At 39.8% G+C, this 15894-nt stretch overlaps 1 protein-coding gene across 3 annotated transcripts in view; it reads left to right on the top strand.

The window, feature by feature from the left end:
• The window catches only part of GALNT6 (polypeptide N-acetylgalactosaminyltransferase 6), a 76820-nt gene that overhangs the window by 30915 nt on the left and 30011 nt on the right, over nucleotides 1-15894 (top strand). For all 3 annotated transcript variants that reach the window (XM_026677354.2, XM_026677358.2, XM_087956338.1), the window contains exons 2-3: nucleotides 3813-4393; nucleotides 11844-12016. In XM_026677354.2, the coding sequence (XP_026533139.1) occupies nucleotides 3906-4393; nucleotides 11844-12016 (661 nt within the window). In that variant the 5' untranslated portion in view covers nucleotides 3813-3905. The remainder of the gene's footprint in view (nucleotides 1-3812; nucleotides 4394-11843; nucleotides 12017-15894) is intronic.

Consider the following 15894-nt stretch of genomic DNA (forward strand, 5'->3'; position numbering starts at 1 on the left):
AAGTGGGCACACCTCTATGATTTTAGTCTTCCTGTAGCCTGGCTCTGTTGTGGGACTAATTTGTTTATTTGGTTCCAAACAAGATTAATTAGAGGAATTAGGGCTAATTAAAACCTCATTTTTCTTATAGCTGTTATGATGTCCTTTTGAAGGCTGGCATCGCTTTCAAAATCTGCTGTAGTTTATTGCACTTCCGTGTCTTTATGAGCTTGGTTTCCTTATCTTTAAATTTACAAAGGAATATATACAGTTTTAAAAGTGTGGCAAGGCACAAATCTGGATCTCATACCCAGATTATAAGGCTCATTACTGGAATAAATAGGGGAACAGTCTTTCCGATCCTGGTGAGAAGGATGTTGCTGTTATTTATGAATTATTTTCTTTACAATGGGTCAAAGAAAGGTGTGGAACTCTCTAGCCTCACCCTGGTGAGAATACAAGTAGGTCTCAATGCAATTAACAAACCCTACAAAATGATCGATTATTCAAATTTCCACTATTCAAAGTAGTGTTTCTATGAAAAATATGATAATGGATTTCAGCCTTGATAGAAATAGGTAATAAAAATTTTAGACATGATTTCTATGCGTGTATTAATGAAATATTACCATAAAGGATAAAAAGATATACTTCAATTTATGTTAACCAAAATTGCAATGTATTCCTAGAAAGCAAAATATCATTCCTATAAATAATCTGACAATGATAAAAATATCTCTCAATCTTGTAGATGTTTGCAAACCACAAAAAGCAGATGCAATTTTAACTTTTTCTTTAATTCTCCCTGCTTTTTTTTACTGTACTGTGCATGGTACAGGTGAAACTTGAAAAATAAGAATATTGGGCAAAAGTTCATTTATTTCAGTAATGCAACTTAAAAGGTGAAACTAATATATGAGATAGACTCAGTACATGCAAAGTAAGATAGTTCAAGCCGTGATTTGTCATAATTGTGTTGATGATGGCTTACAGCTCATGAAAACCCCAAATCCACAATCTCAGAAAATTAGAATATTGTGAAAAGGTTCAATATTCTAGGTTCAAAGCATCCCACTCTAATCAGCTAATTAAGCCATAATACCTGCAAAGGGTTCCTGAGTCTTTAAATGGTCTCTCAGTCTGGTTCAGTAGGAATCACAATCATGGGAAAGACTGCTGACCTGACAGTTGTGCAGAAACCCATCATTGACACTCTCCATAAGGAGGGAAAGCCTCAAAAGGTAATTGCAAAAGAAGTTGGATGTTCCCAAAGTGCTGTATCAAAACACATTAATAGAAAGTTATGTGGAAGGGAAAAGTGTGGAAGAAAAAGGTGCACAAGCAGCAGGGATGACCGCAGCCTGTAGAGGATTGTCAGGAAAAGGCCATTCAAAAGCGTTGGGGACTTCCACAAGGAATGGACTGAGGCTGGAGTCAGTGCATCAAGAGCCACCACACACAGACTGATCCTGCACATGGGCTTCAAATGTCGTATTCCTCTTGTCAAGCCGCTCCTGAACAACAAACAACGTCAGAAGCATCTTACCTGGGCTAAAGAAAAACAGACCTGGTCTGTTGCTCAGTGGTCCAAAGTCCTCTTTTCTGATGAGAGCAACTTTTGCATCTCATTTGGAAACCAAGGATCCAGAGTCTGGAGGAAGAATGGAGAGGCACACGCTGCAAGATGCTTGAAGTCCAGTGTGAAGTTTCCACAGTCTGTGTTGATTTGGGGAGCCATGTCATCTGCTGGTGTTGGTCCACTGTGTTTCATTAAGTCCAGGGTCAATGCAGCCGTCTACCAGGAGATTTTGGAGCACTTCATGCTTCCTTCCGCAGATGAGCTTTATGGAGATGCTGACTTCATTTTCCAGCAGGACTTGGCACCTGCCCACACTGCCAAAAGCACCAAAACCTGGTTCAATGACCATGGGATTACTGTACTTGATTGGCCAGCAAACTCTCCTGACCTGAACCCCATAGAGAATCTATGGGGCATTGCCAAGAGAAAGATGAGAGACATGAGACCGAACAATGCAGAAGAGCTGAAGGCCGCTATTGAAGCATCCTGGTCTTCCATAACACCTCAGCAGTGCCACAGGCTGATAGCTTCCATGCCAGGCTGCATTGAGGCAGTAATTGCTGCAGAAGGGGCCCAAACCAAGTACTGAGTACATATGCATTCTTATACTTTTCAGAGGTCCGATATTGTTCTATGTACAATCCTTGTTTTATTGATTGCATGTAATAATCTAATTTTCTGAGATTGTGGATTTGGGGTTTTCATGAGCTGTAAGCCATAATCATCACAATTATGACAAATCACGGCTTGAACTATCTTGCTTTGCATAAAATGAGTCTATCTCATATATTAGTTTCACCTTTTTAAGTTGCATTACTGAAATAAATGAACTTTTGCACGATATTCTAATTTTTCAAGTTTCACCTGTAGATGTAGACATTCCAAAATCTCAACCTATTTTAGCATTGCTATAATCATGTTCCTATCATTCAATTAAATGAGAATGTTCCTCTAATGTAATAATAAGCCTCTTCTTTTTTGAGCTTGTACTGTTTTCCTTTGACAGAATGTTCCTTTTCTCCATTTTACACACAGATGAAGATGAAAATATCTAAAACTGCAATTGCACATGTGCTATCTCAATTGCATACAGGCTAGCCTCAGACTTAACTGAAATTTGGATTGTCTTAAACGGGACCTCGTATCCATTTTCAATCTGCACTAAATCAAATATCCTGTTATTCGAATGTATACTAATCACAACTTATCAGTGTACATAAATATTCAAAATATCATAACCTTCCAAGTCTTTCATTCTTTTTCTTCTTTTTTCTCTTTTTTTCTCTTTCTTGCTCTGTATAGTTGTTTCTGTCTATCTGTCTGTATAGTGTTTACTAAGAAAAGATTTTACACTGAATTAAAAGGCTACAGAAACATAAAAAGTAGAAAAACTATGTGAAAGAATAAAAGTGGAAGTGAAAATGTAAGAAAATGAAAAAAAATTAAAAGGTACTTGGGTCTCCTTTGTAACAGTTACAAGCATAATATTACCATTTCCATTCTCCCAAATTATATATCAAGGTCCCCTTCTTCCATAAACAGTCCTTTGTAACCAATGAATCCTGAAATCACCGCTTCATTTTTTGTTTTTTGTTTTTTAGCAAAAACTCCATAAAGAGTTTACAAAATTATTGTTCTTTCCTTAAATCAAAAGCTCTGGGTGCTCTTCCGGTATTGGCCATAGAGCCAGTAACTAAATCCTGCCATGTCCATAGCACATTCAATAGAACAAAATTAGAATTTCCAGTGCCTGTTGAAAAGTGTTTCCTTAGAATTTAGTGGCATTTGTATAGCTAGGATCTACGATGGCTATTTTTGTACACTGAATGGATCAGGATTGAGACAGTGTTTTTCCCAACCATGACAGCTGAAGAGTTTGTTTGTTTGTTTTACCCCATACATTACTAAGTGGATGGCTTAGCATTGTAAAAAGATGGTGCCATAGAACATGACGATGATGTTAACCATCAGTCGTGTCCAACTGTTGACGATTCTATAGGCCAAGTCTCTCTACAAAGATCTTTCCATCTTGCACTGCTTCTTTGAGTCTGTCTATGCTCAGGCTGTGTCAAGCTTTGATAGGTTTGATAGTGTCCCACCACTGTGTTCTTTGACGGCCTGGTTTCCTTTTAGTGCTTCCATAGAACATACTTCAAAATATAGTAAGAAGGCTCTCTGTTTGGGAAAGAGTTTGGTGGCACTCATAATCATCCTTCTGATTTTTCTGGCTTTTGTCTCCCTGTATGCTTCTCAGGTTTGGAAGAAGATGGTGAGATCCCACAGATCAACTGAAGCTTTGAGAAGAGTGCAACTTTGATGAAGGAGTAATTGCTGGACATCAGCCGTGATGAGGCTACTCCGAAGGCATTATGGCCCACTAAAGCTAGCTTTGGTGGGCATTGTCTTTGTAATCTTCCTTTTCATAATGCAAAGAGATGTGAGCAGTGGGGAACAAAAGGAGGAGCCATGGCTGAAAAATATTGTGGAGAGAAAAGACCAGATGATAGATATAATGATGGGAGCTGTCAACAATATCCGTGACTCTATGCCAAAGCTGCAGATCCGGGCACCAGCTCAACAAGAGGCCCCTGAGCAGGACAGCAAGTCTTGCTTGCCAGGCTATTATACACCAGCAGAACTGAAGTCCTTCATGGAGCGTCCACCCCAGGACCCCAATAGCCCTGGTGCTGATGGAAAAGCTTTTAAGAAGGACCAGTGGACACAAGAAGAGACAAAGGAGAAAGACCACGGCTATGAGAAGCACTGTTTTAATGCCTATGCCAGTGACCGCATTTCTCTTCAGAGGGCCCTTGGACCTGACAGCAGGCCTCCAGAGTAAGGTTCCCCCCCCTCCTCTCTCCTTCCTGTAGAAATAATGCTTCAAAGCAACCCAGGATAACTGTAAGCAACCATTTGCTTTATCACATTGGGCATGCAATCATATGGGAAATGAGCTATTTGCTAATACCTGCCACCCAGGTATTATTTGGTTTTTTTTTTTATTTAGGTAGCAAGATATAATAAAATCATGGTATGTCCATGTTAGGGGACGTGGTGGCTCAGTGGCTGAGCTTGTCAATCAGAAAGGTTGGCAATTTGGCAGTTTGAATCCCTGGCGCTGCGTAATGGAGTGAGCTCCCGTTACTTGTCCCAGCTTCTGCCAACCTAGCAGTTCGAAAGCACGTAAAAAATGCAAGTAGAAAAATAGGGACCACTTTGGTGGGAAGGGAGCAGAGTTCCATGCGCCTTTGGTGTTTAGTCATGCCAGCCACATGACCACGGAGACGTCTTCGGACAGCGCTGGCTCTTTGGCTTTGGAACAGAGATGAGCACTGCCCCCTAGAGTCGGAAATGACTAGCACGTATGTGCGAGGGGAACCTTTACCTTTACCTATGTCCATGTTAATCAGTACTTGCTGCCCATATGTTTGCATGCCCGGTGGAATAAGCTTTCAGCTTTATATTTGTGGAATGAATTTTATGGGAATATTGATTAAGATGGTGTTCCTGGACATTCTGGTTAACTCTCTAGCCTTTGAGTGAAGAACACCTTTTAGATGTTAATTAAAACCCCTCTCTGTCTGAATCCTTGCAAACATTCACCATTTCTTAAATACAGAGAGTTTGCTTTTATGTGTACATACTACGTTTAGTTAAGATGGGTGGATAGGCAGGTTTACAGAGAAAAATGGTCTGGTTAATTCCTTTTAAAGCATCTACATTTCTGGTATTGATGTGCATAAAGAGAATGCTTCCTGTTTTGCAGAGCATCTTGTTCCCTTGGAAGAGTAAGAGTGTTACTCCTGTGGATACTAACTCAGATGATGGGAAATTTGCAGCCCTCCAGATGCTATTCAGATACAACTCCCAGCAGCCTCAGTCAGCATGAGCAATAGTGAAGGATGCTGAGGGTTGTAATTGAGCAACATCTGGAGGATCTGAAGTATTTCACCTGATTTATAGATAAAACACCACAGTTTTTTTTATCTCAAGTTAAATGATCTTATAGATAAGATTGCAGATTTAATCAGGAGAATGTCATGTTTCTCAGGCCATATTTTAGATCAAATCATGACTTCATTACCAAAAAGGCATTTATTTGCTTATTTATTTGCAGGAAGTTCTAGCTCATAAGTCAGGATAGAAACATTTAATACAACATCAACAACCTTTGCCTATTTCAGATACTTGGGAAAGACTTGACAGATGGATAAAAATGTGACATTCACTCTAGATGACTCTGCAGTGTACCATAATAATGACATAATATAATAATAACATAATAACAATATGAAATATCTGGACTTGCAGTTCGATCAAAGTTAGCTTATGTAAAATGAATCTGTTATAACCATTGTGATCAGAGCCCTTGCTGCGATATTTAAAGAACTTCTTCAGTATCTGGAAATACTGAATTTATCAGACACGAACACCCTAATTTTACAATAAATAAATAAATAAACCACCCTGCTTGGAACTTCAACACTAGCTTAATAATTCTTAGGTCCTTGGTTAGGATTTGAATTATCAGATTTCCACCAGTCTTACATTGAATGTAACTATAATTACCCACATATAATTTTGTTATGGCCATAATGCAGCCGGCACTTTATGGTCGTAATCGTGATGGTTGTTAAGCAGATCATTACATGATCGACCTGATTTTACAACCTATTTTTTGCTGCAGTCATTCAATAAACCCATTTTTAGCTATGGGGAATTTTTGCCAAAACCTGGAAATGAACGCCAGTTGTCTGTAAAAAAAAAAATAATACAGCAAATTACAGTCATGTGACTGTGGGACACAGTAAATGGCTGTGAATGCAATCACATTACTGGGGAAAGGGAGGCATCAGACGTTCAGAACAAGTGCCTTTTTATGGGTCCATTGTAACTTTGAATGGTTATTAAATGCTGAGTCATAAATCAAGCACTACCTCTAATAATAACATTGAAATCATTCATCCCCTCTTCCCTGCCATTTCCTCCCTTCCCCAACCAATTTAAATACTCGGTTCTTAACAGACTTCTCAAATGCTAAAAGGAGTTAAATGACTATAGCAGCAAGCTGTTTAAAGAAGCTCCAAGGAGTTTTATTCTCCATGCTGCGGCTAGTCATGGCTCCTCCTCTCCACTTGAAAATAAAGAGGATTTGTGGCTTTCGTGCACTTAGCTAGTCCCACAGGGTCTGCTACAGTAGATTTAGACTTCTCAGCAGCTCTGCAGTGATTGAAAAAGCTGTAACATGGAATGCAATTGGAATTTGATTTTGCTATATTGGCAGCGCATCTACATCAGTGGTGCATTTCAAAAAAAAGTTTACCACCGGTTCGGTGGGCGCGGTTTGGTGGGCGCGCTTTGTACGCACACACACACTTTGTGTGTACCTGCTAAACGCACACTTTGCGCATGCACAGAGGCTTTCCGACTCACCTCCTGCAAGCCTGCACTCTCCCTGTCGCTTCAGCAGCTGACGGGTGGGAATCTGCTGTGCTGCGCAAAGCAGCTGAGCTTCAAAAGCAGGGATGGGTCAGGATGGGACCCAGGACCGAGCCAAATTGGTAGAATACCACATTGATCTACATCAGGGGTGGGCAACTATGGCCCTTTTATGAATTATGGACTTCAACTCCCAGAATTCCTGAGCAAGCCATGGCTTGCTCAGGAATTCTGGGAGTTGAAGTCCATAATTCATAAAAGGGCCATAGTTGCCCACCCCTGATCTACATGCATTGCATATGGGCAGAAATATGTTGGCTTTTTAAAAAAAAATTCAACATCTCCCATATTAACTTAAGCTACTAGTGTAGCATTGTGTACTGTAGTACCTGAATGGATTCTGTCTCCTGTCTCCTTGGATATCAGTACTGAATGCCTCCTTCCTTGCTCTTTCTCCTTTGATCTAGAAAAATCCTGTTGCTGCATTGAGAGTCTTGCTAGGGATCTATACAGTTGAGTTACCAACACCTACATATGGCTGGAATGAGAGTCCCTGTAGATTTACGGGTACGTTTTCCTTGAAGCATTCTTGGCTAGCTGTCCAAGAAACTGAGATTCTTAGAAGACTGAAAATAACTGGCACAATATATATGGCTGAGGACATCCAATTTGTCAGTACAAGTAGCCCTTGACTTACAGCAGTTCATTTTGTGGCCGTTCAAAGTAACAACATCACTGAAAAAAGTCACTTATGACCATTTTTCACACTTATGACCATGGTAGAATCCCCATGGTCACATGATCAAAATGCAGATGCTTGGCAACTGGCATATATATATATATATATATATATATATATATATATATATATATATATGTGTGTGTGTGTGTGTGTATGTATGTATGTATGTATGTATATATGAATGACAGTTGCAGTGTCCCAGGTCACATGATCACTTAACAACTGTGCGAGAAAGGTTGCAAAATGGGGTCAAACTCACTTAAGGAATGTCTCACTTTGCAGCATAAATTTCGGGCACAATTGTGGTCTTTTGTTGTAAGACTACCCCATATTTAGAAATCGATGGCTGTGAAAGACTGTCCATCTGCCAAAACTGCCAGAGTGCAAAAAAACCTCAGAATTTCCCTGGCTTCTTTGTTTGCAAGTGTAAAAAAAGGAAAGTAGTCCAGAGCCTCTGATTCTAGCAATATCCATATATTAGTGGGGAGTGACAAGTGCATCGGAAGGGAGAAAAGATCACAAAGATGAACTCTTAACTGGTTTCCTTTCATCTCTCTTAAAAAAAAAAAAAAAAAGAACTGCCCAGGGTTCTGTTCTACTTTTTAATTATTCGATGTGACCCCCCCCCCATTCTCTCCTGCCGCCCTTCACTCTCCTACCTTGCAGTGCCACCGTTTCCCCATTTACAGAGCGGTGAACAGGGACAATTGCGGCCTTTTTCAATACATAAATAAGAAAAAGGGGTTGCTCAAGTTCAAAACCTTTCCTTCATTACATCTGTCTCCTGCCCTTGGTTTTGGTCCGTTTCCTCTAGCTCTGAGAAAGCTCCGCTGCCTCCATAATTTTTCACTTTGCTCGGCCAGTGGAACAGACAGGCGCTTACAGTACAGCAGGAGGGTGTGGAAGGAGGGAAAACGGGATGCTTGTCACCCCTTCCCCTGTGGTCTCCCTGAAGCTTTTTCTAAGGCCGCTGCTGCGGCTTTTCATAAGGGGGATAAGTCAGTCAAAGGAGCCAACAAAAGGCAGCTTGAATAAGGGCTTTAAAACTAGGCTGGGTTGGCAAGACGGTTTTCTCCCTTCAACTTACCTCCTACCCTTCTGACAGCTGATTATTTCTGCCTAGCAGGTGTAGATATCCACAATAGAAGAATGCTGTGTTCAAGGCAGAGGGCAAGAATGTCATTCAGTCAACCCAAAAAAGCATAAACCAATTTCAATTAAAGGGTGTAAAGCCCTCCCAGAACCAAACCATAAATCGGGGAAATTGGCTCAGATGGAGGGGAGCCTGTGAATGAAAGTTTTTTTTTTTTTTTAATTGTTGAGTGCTTTGGGGAGGGAGCGAGGGAGGGGAGGGCCTGATCTGCCATGTGGAACATTTCTTTCTTTTCCCCCCTCCCCACTTTTGATGTGCCCTAGAGGTATGCAGCATTTAAGGGACCCCTCTCTCTTCCTGCTGAAAGATTCAGAGGGTGGGATGGGTAGTGGAATCAAAAGAGATTGCTGTAAAAGTGGGGAGCCTCTTTTAACAACACGATTTGAATTCCCTGACTCTCTGCCAAGCATCCCTGCACAGGATTCGTCTTATATATCCTAGAACATACCCCATAGGTACTAAAAAATAAAGCTTATTGCTTATTGGTTCTCTCTTGCAACAATTGTGAGAAAAGGAAGAACGTGCTACAGCAAGATATTTTAAAGGGCTTCCTGAGTTTGCATATGTGTGTTTATACATTACAGTATACTAAATTACAGGTAGTCCTCAACTTACAACAGTTCATTTAGTGACTGTTCAAAGTTCTAAAAAGTGACTTATGACCATTTTTCACCACTTACAACCACTGAGGTGTCCCCTTGGTCACGTGATCAAAATTCTGACACTTGGCAACTGAGCCGTATTCATGACTGTTGCAGTGCCCTGGGGCATTTTTGATCCCCTTTTGCAACCTTCTGATAAGCGAAATCAATGGGGAAGCCAGATTCGTTTAACATCCGTGTTGCCAACTTAACAGCTGCAGTGATTCCCTTAACAAATTTGGCAAGAAAGGTCGTAAAATGGGGCAAAACCCACTTAACAAATGTCTCATTTAGCAACAGAAATTTGGGTCACAATTGTGGTTGAAAGTTGAAGATTACCCGTATACCTTAAATAACATAGATTAACTGACTATGAAAAGAAAAAATCCCATTATCATGTAAATTTCAAATCCCATTATCATATAAATATCACTTTCTCTCCACTGTCTTCCCTCAAAGGGGGGAAAAAATATTGACAATACCTGCCAAATCATTTGAAGATATTTACCTCCAACATTACAACTCCACTCATCCTCAAAGATTGCCCTTGTTAGAGAGTTTAAGGTAGCCAGATTTTGTCATTATGGCTGAACTGAATGTTATTAGGGGAGCTCCCAGATTAAAAAATAGTTCTTGGAATGAAGTAGGGTCTGACTTTGTTTCAAGACACCTTAGTTTAATTGTGCCAAGCTTTCTAGATGTTATAATATATTGTAACTAGTCAAACAACAGGAAGCAGAAGTTACTGATCATTTATCATGCAGTGAAGGATGGTTTCTTTTTGTATCTGAATGGCCAACCTTGGCAAAGGATCCTAAACTACATGAGCTTTGAGAAGTAGAAAGCTTTCTTCCTTTCTAAAGGAATGCATGCTATGCTCTCTGTGAAAAAAAGAGATCTCCGTTGTAACTTCGTATTTTACAACTGAGCTTGCAAACAATGGCAGAAGGCAATGCCACTAGTCTCTAAATCTTAAGAGAATAAATCTCTCTCTCTCTCTCTCTCTCTCTCTCTCTCTCTCTCTCTCTCTCTCTCTCTCTCTCACCCCTCCTCTTAATACTCTGCCAGGCAGAGCTTCCATTCAGAAGCCCATAGGAGGCAACCCATTGAGACCCTTCATTGTTGTGGCCTTCTTTCAGGGATGCAATTCATGACCTCATCCTGTGACCTACAGGCACTTAAGGGCAAGGTAAAGGAGGGGTGAAGCAGCCTGGACTGGTAACCAAAAGCAATAGAGCTCTTGTCCCTTTTAAACATTAGGAAGAAGGGGGGGATTTTAGCAGGACTTTACTCTCTTGTGGTACTAAAATGCTAAGCTGCACCTGCTAAACTCCCCTTTATTGATGGGCCGGCTCAGAACTAGTATAGTCAAGTGATTAAGAGACTGAGCCCTGAAGCAATAGGGACTTGTTTTCAAAGGTTAAGTTTGGCATAAATTTACTAAGTAGCCTCGTTTGAATGGTGCTTCTCTCAACCCCCATTTTCTGCAGTATGAAACTCAAAGTAGCATCAAATGTATTGATTGGGGTGATGTTTAAATAGCCGGAGATACTGCGTTGACTCTGAGAGAGTCCATATACCTTAATTAAAACAACTGAAGATTTATAAAATAGTTACAAGCTTAGTGTCAAACATGGGTCTACAAGCAGAGGAAGGGGAAATACGTATGCCCAGGTTCATTCGCACAGCACTAAGCAGTAGTTTAGTATTATATCTGAACGTCTAGTTTTGGTGGTTTGTGGTATGGCAATAGGAGGTCTTCAGATCAAGAACTCACATGCTTTGACAAATTATAGATCTTATACCCAGTATTTTAGACATATATGTTAGCTCATATGGCCATCTTAAGCTATATGGGCAGCCAAGCATAATAGTCAGGACAGATAAGTCCCAGAACCCTGGAGAGTCCAAGCTAATTTGGAAAATTCTGGCATTGGAAGGACATAATGTTTAAATTCCACATACTGAGAACACGTAGTAAAGCACATTTTGTCCTATAGACAAGTTTGTTCTTGGGATGTAGTCATTTTCTCAGATCCTGAATTAAGAGATTACAGAGTCGTAGAAAGAGAGTTTATTGTTGTGTTTGTCTGCATGTTAAAACTGAAATAATATCTACTTACAAGAAGGCTTTTCTTGAATAACCCCAAAATGCTAAAAAAAAAAAAAAAATGTATTAAACACCATATAACTCTATAACTCTTGGATGCAGAGCCTATCTAACCGAAATGAAAAAGTGTTCATTACCTAATTAATGTAACGCTCCTATCTAATCTTAGTTGTAATTTAGATTTAATGTTCTTTTTGCAGGTGCATCGATCAAAAGTTCAAACGCTGCCCGCCCCTTCCGACCACCAGTGTCATTATTGTCTTCCATAATGAAGCCTGGTCCACGTTGCTTCGCACTGTCTATAGTGTGCTGTACTCTTCTCCAGCTATATTGTTAAAGGAAATCATTCTTGTAGATGATGCCAGTACAGATGGCAAGTATAATCCCTTTGAAAGTGTGTGTGCCTGTGTATTGTTCCTGAAAGATGAACTACTCTGTATGTAAGAAATACTTTAAGACTTTTGGATCATAATATCCTATTTGCCATAAGAACTAAATTACCCAATACCCGCATTTATATCTAGGGATAGGACAGCTAGTGTTCCTTTCTCTGTTGAACAGTCTAACTACTTTAATGTTAAGGACTATAAAAGGCAAAGCAAGGAAGGTCCTTGAAATTTCCTGTCTACAGTGAGCACCTGAACATCAGATTATAGGCATTCATTCTCTTCATCAACTTTGCCTTCCATGTTACGATGCATGACATGAAGAGAAACACATTCATTGTTTTGGAATAACAAGTAAAAATTCAGACCTGTTGCCAGTCCCAAAACAAGGTGTTTATATTAGAATACCTTGAATTAATTTTCTCTTACCTAAGGAATGGGCCAAAATTCCTACCCCTGATATAGGAGAAATGGATCACCAGTTAGCTTTCGGTTGCAGTTACTGAGCTAAAGTTAGTGCAGCCGGTTGCTCACTCTAAGGAAGCAATTATGATTTTTTTTTTATGCTGCTATCTCACGGGTTGTTTGACTTTCTTTATACAATAAATGAAGCAAGTGCCACATTTTGATATTACTCATTAACTCAAACTCTAGAACTCGTGTGAATATAATATCCTGCAGCAAAGATATTAAAAAAAAATAGAATACCCAAATACCTTTTGGCAGAACTGTATTTAGCCTCTGTCCAAACTACTCTGCTGGGCAAGTTTAGAAACCGCAAGCTGTATTTAGCGATCTAAATTGGTTATACTTCAGATTAAGATAATGACATGGTTCAACTTATATACTGTGCTTATATATTGTGCCTCAGCTTGCTTTCCTGGCTCTCTGCTAGTCAAGGTTTTCAAAGGGCCAGTAAAGATACCACAGTGAATGGTTTCCTGAAGTTCTTTTTTTTTTTTTTAACATACCAATGAATTGCAAGTTTTAATACCAGTTTGTGCATACTATCTTACATATTGACCCATTATTTCTGCTTTTGTCTTAGATTTAAATCTTTCTCTTCTGCTCCATTCTGCACCCATTCTTTGCTTTCTCTCTAAATCCCAGCTTTTCCCCCTTCACGTGGAACAATACCATTTTCCAGGAGGGGAAGGAAGATTATTTTGGATGTTCCTCCCATGTATCTTTTCCTGCGTCCTTTTTACAATGTAATGTTTTATGCTAGCAGTTAGACAAATAACAGCACAACTAGCCAATATGAAATCTGCCATATTAATGAAAAAAAAAAAAACCACTGGAATGTATTTTTCCTTCTAGTTAGATTAGTGTTTTAACCACTTATAGAGCCAATCAAATGCTTACAGGTAGTCCTCAGCTTATGATCACAGTTGAGTCCAAAATTTGTGTTGCTAAGCAAGACAATTTTTAAGGGAGTTTTTAGTCCCATTTTACAACCTTTCTTGCTGCAATTGTTCAGTTAGTAACACAGTTGATAAATGAATCTGGCTTCCCCCATTGACTTTGCCTGTCAGAAGGTAACAAAAGGTGACCCCGTGACACTGCAACCGTCATAAATACATGCCAGTTGCCCGGTGTCTGACTTTTGATCACATGACCATGGGGATGCTGCAACAATTGTACATGTGAAAAAAAGGTCATAAGTCACTTGTTTCATTGCTGTTATAACTTTGAACGGCCACTAAACAAATTACCATAAGTCAAGGACTACTTGTATTACCCCCAAACTGTGAAGAGAGATGAGTACAGAAAGTAGTAGGTGCAATCTTGTTCAGGTTCTTTGCTTTTAGAGGTATTGCAAGCCTAGGATAAGATGTGGAGGCTGACCAGCCTGTTTTTGAGAAATCCATGCTTTTGTGTCCAAGAGGCTCTGCATCTTTTCCAGTATTGCATATGCTGGCTGGGTCCTGCTTTTACCAAGTCAGATTATTGATCCTTGTAACCAAAGGTGTCTTCCATGGCAGAGTGTCAGAGAAAGGCAGAAGGCATCTACCTCCTTACAATGTTTTTTCTGTAGCGCATAAATTAGGTTAGAAATGACAGTAGATAAAATTGAAAGGAAATGATTTCATCCCAAACTCCTGAGCTATAGGTGATGCTATCCTTCTCCTAACTGGAAATTGTTCCACCACAGCATGCACTTTTCTCTAACCCTTTCCCTTGTCCCAGTCATGCTCCTATCTACCCCACTCCCCCAAAGAAATCTTAAATCATGGTTAATTCAACAATGGGAGTGAGTTCCACAAACTGGTGTTCCACAACTGGAAATAATGCGGTTGAGAAGGCCACTTGTGAGCAAACTGTTTATAAAGTTTCTTGCTTCTTTTATCAGATTAAGTAGATCTTATTTCCAGAAATAATAAGCAGCTTGTTCAAAGAGGTGTGGTTTTTGAAGCACTGTATTTTGAAAAGTTTAATGTCCCCTTTGACTGCTTTGCTGTAGTTGCAACATTTAACTATGCAGCTATTTTAGAGATTCTGGCACATGATACTAGGCTGATACTGTATTATTTCTATGTTTTTCACTAAACCTGCCCTGCAGGAAAGGTGAGAAAGCTACTGCCTTCTGTGAAAAGCATGCAGATTATTGGCTGGCAGCCTGCCCTTTAAAAGAGTTACTTTAAAATTGAAGGGTAAAATACAAAGAAATAAATTGATTCTGAAGACAGATGAATTGCTAGAGTTGTCCTAAGATACTCTGTTGCTGGAGGTAGAACAGCAAATGTTTTCTTCATATAGTTGCATTAAAAAAACAAAAACCACCGAGTCAGAAAAGATCACAGATGATTCTCTCTGGGAGGCAAAAACAAAAAACAAAACAGAAAGAGAAATTCAATATCTAGCAATTTTCCGTGATACATCTTGTAGAAATTTTTCATTTTATCTCATGATAGGACCATTGCCACACAGTTCTAAGGCTTTTCTTTAGTCTTCTGCCTTCTTATAGTGGATGAGATGTTGCAGTTGTCTCTTTTCACATACCCCAAATAGATGCTTACGCAGAACATAGAATAATAGGGGTAGAAGGGGGCTTGGAAATCTTCTAGTCCAACATCTGCTCAAGCAGGATGTCAGTTACCCCAATTAAATCATGAGCCTCGAGCCACACTCCCAAAACTAAAAAGGATTTATTTAAAGTTAACATTCTATGTCCGGCATTAACCTGGGCGTAGCCAACTCTGAGATACGTAATTCACTGTCACCCTTGATCCTGCTTTCCCCCCCACTCCTCTGGGTGTATCATCCAACGAAAAATGTCCATAGCCAAGAGTCATCAATCATGCTGTCCAATTAGATTTTTGCACGGCAGAAGCTTCAGTCATCAAATCCTTCAGTCATTGCTACTTTCTCATTGAAACTCCACCCCCTTTTTTCTGTTGTCAACTATAAAACATGTATACAAAATGTTTTATGAGTTGACACAGGAGACCCTATACCATGCTGGACAAATGGCTGTCCAGTCTGTTCTTGAAAATCTCCAGTGATGAAGTATCCACAACTTCTGAAGGCTAGTCATTCCACTGATCAATTGGTCTCACTGTCAGGAAATTTCTTCTTAGTTCTAGGTTGGCTCTCTCTTTAATGTTCTTCGACCTATTATTTCTTATCCTGCCCACAGGTGCTTTGGAGAATAGGTCAACCCCTTCTCCGTGACAGCCCCTCAAGTCCTGGAAGACTGCTATCATATCATTACTAGTCTTTCTCTTCCTTAGACTAGACATACCCAGTTACTGAAATCGTTCATCATATGTTTTAGCCTCCGGTCTCCTAATCGTTTTTGTTGCTCTTCTTTGCCCTCTTTCTAGCATCTCAACATCCTTTTTGTATCATGGTGATCAGAACT

The sequence above is a fragment of the Notechis scutatus genome, chromosome 2 (genome assembly GCF_049901735.1).
Source record: "Notechis scutatus isolate UNSWTSFEM ecotype Mainland chromosome 2, rNotScu1.2, whole genome shotgun sequence".
Lineage (NCBI taxonomy): Eukaryota > Metazoa > Chordata > Lepidosauria > Squamata > Elapidae > Notechis > Notechis scutatus.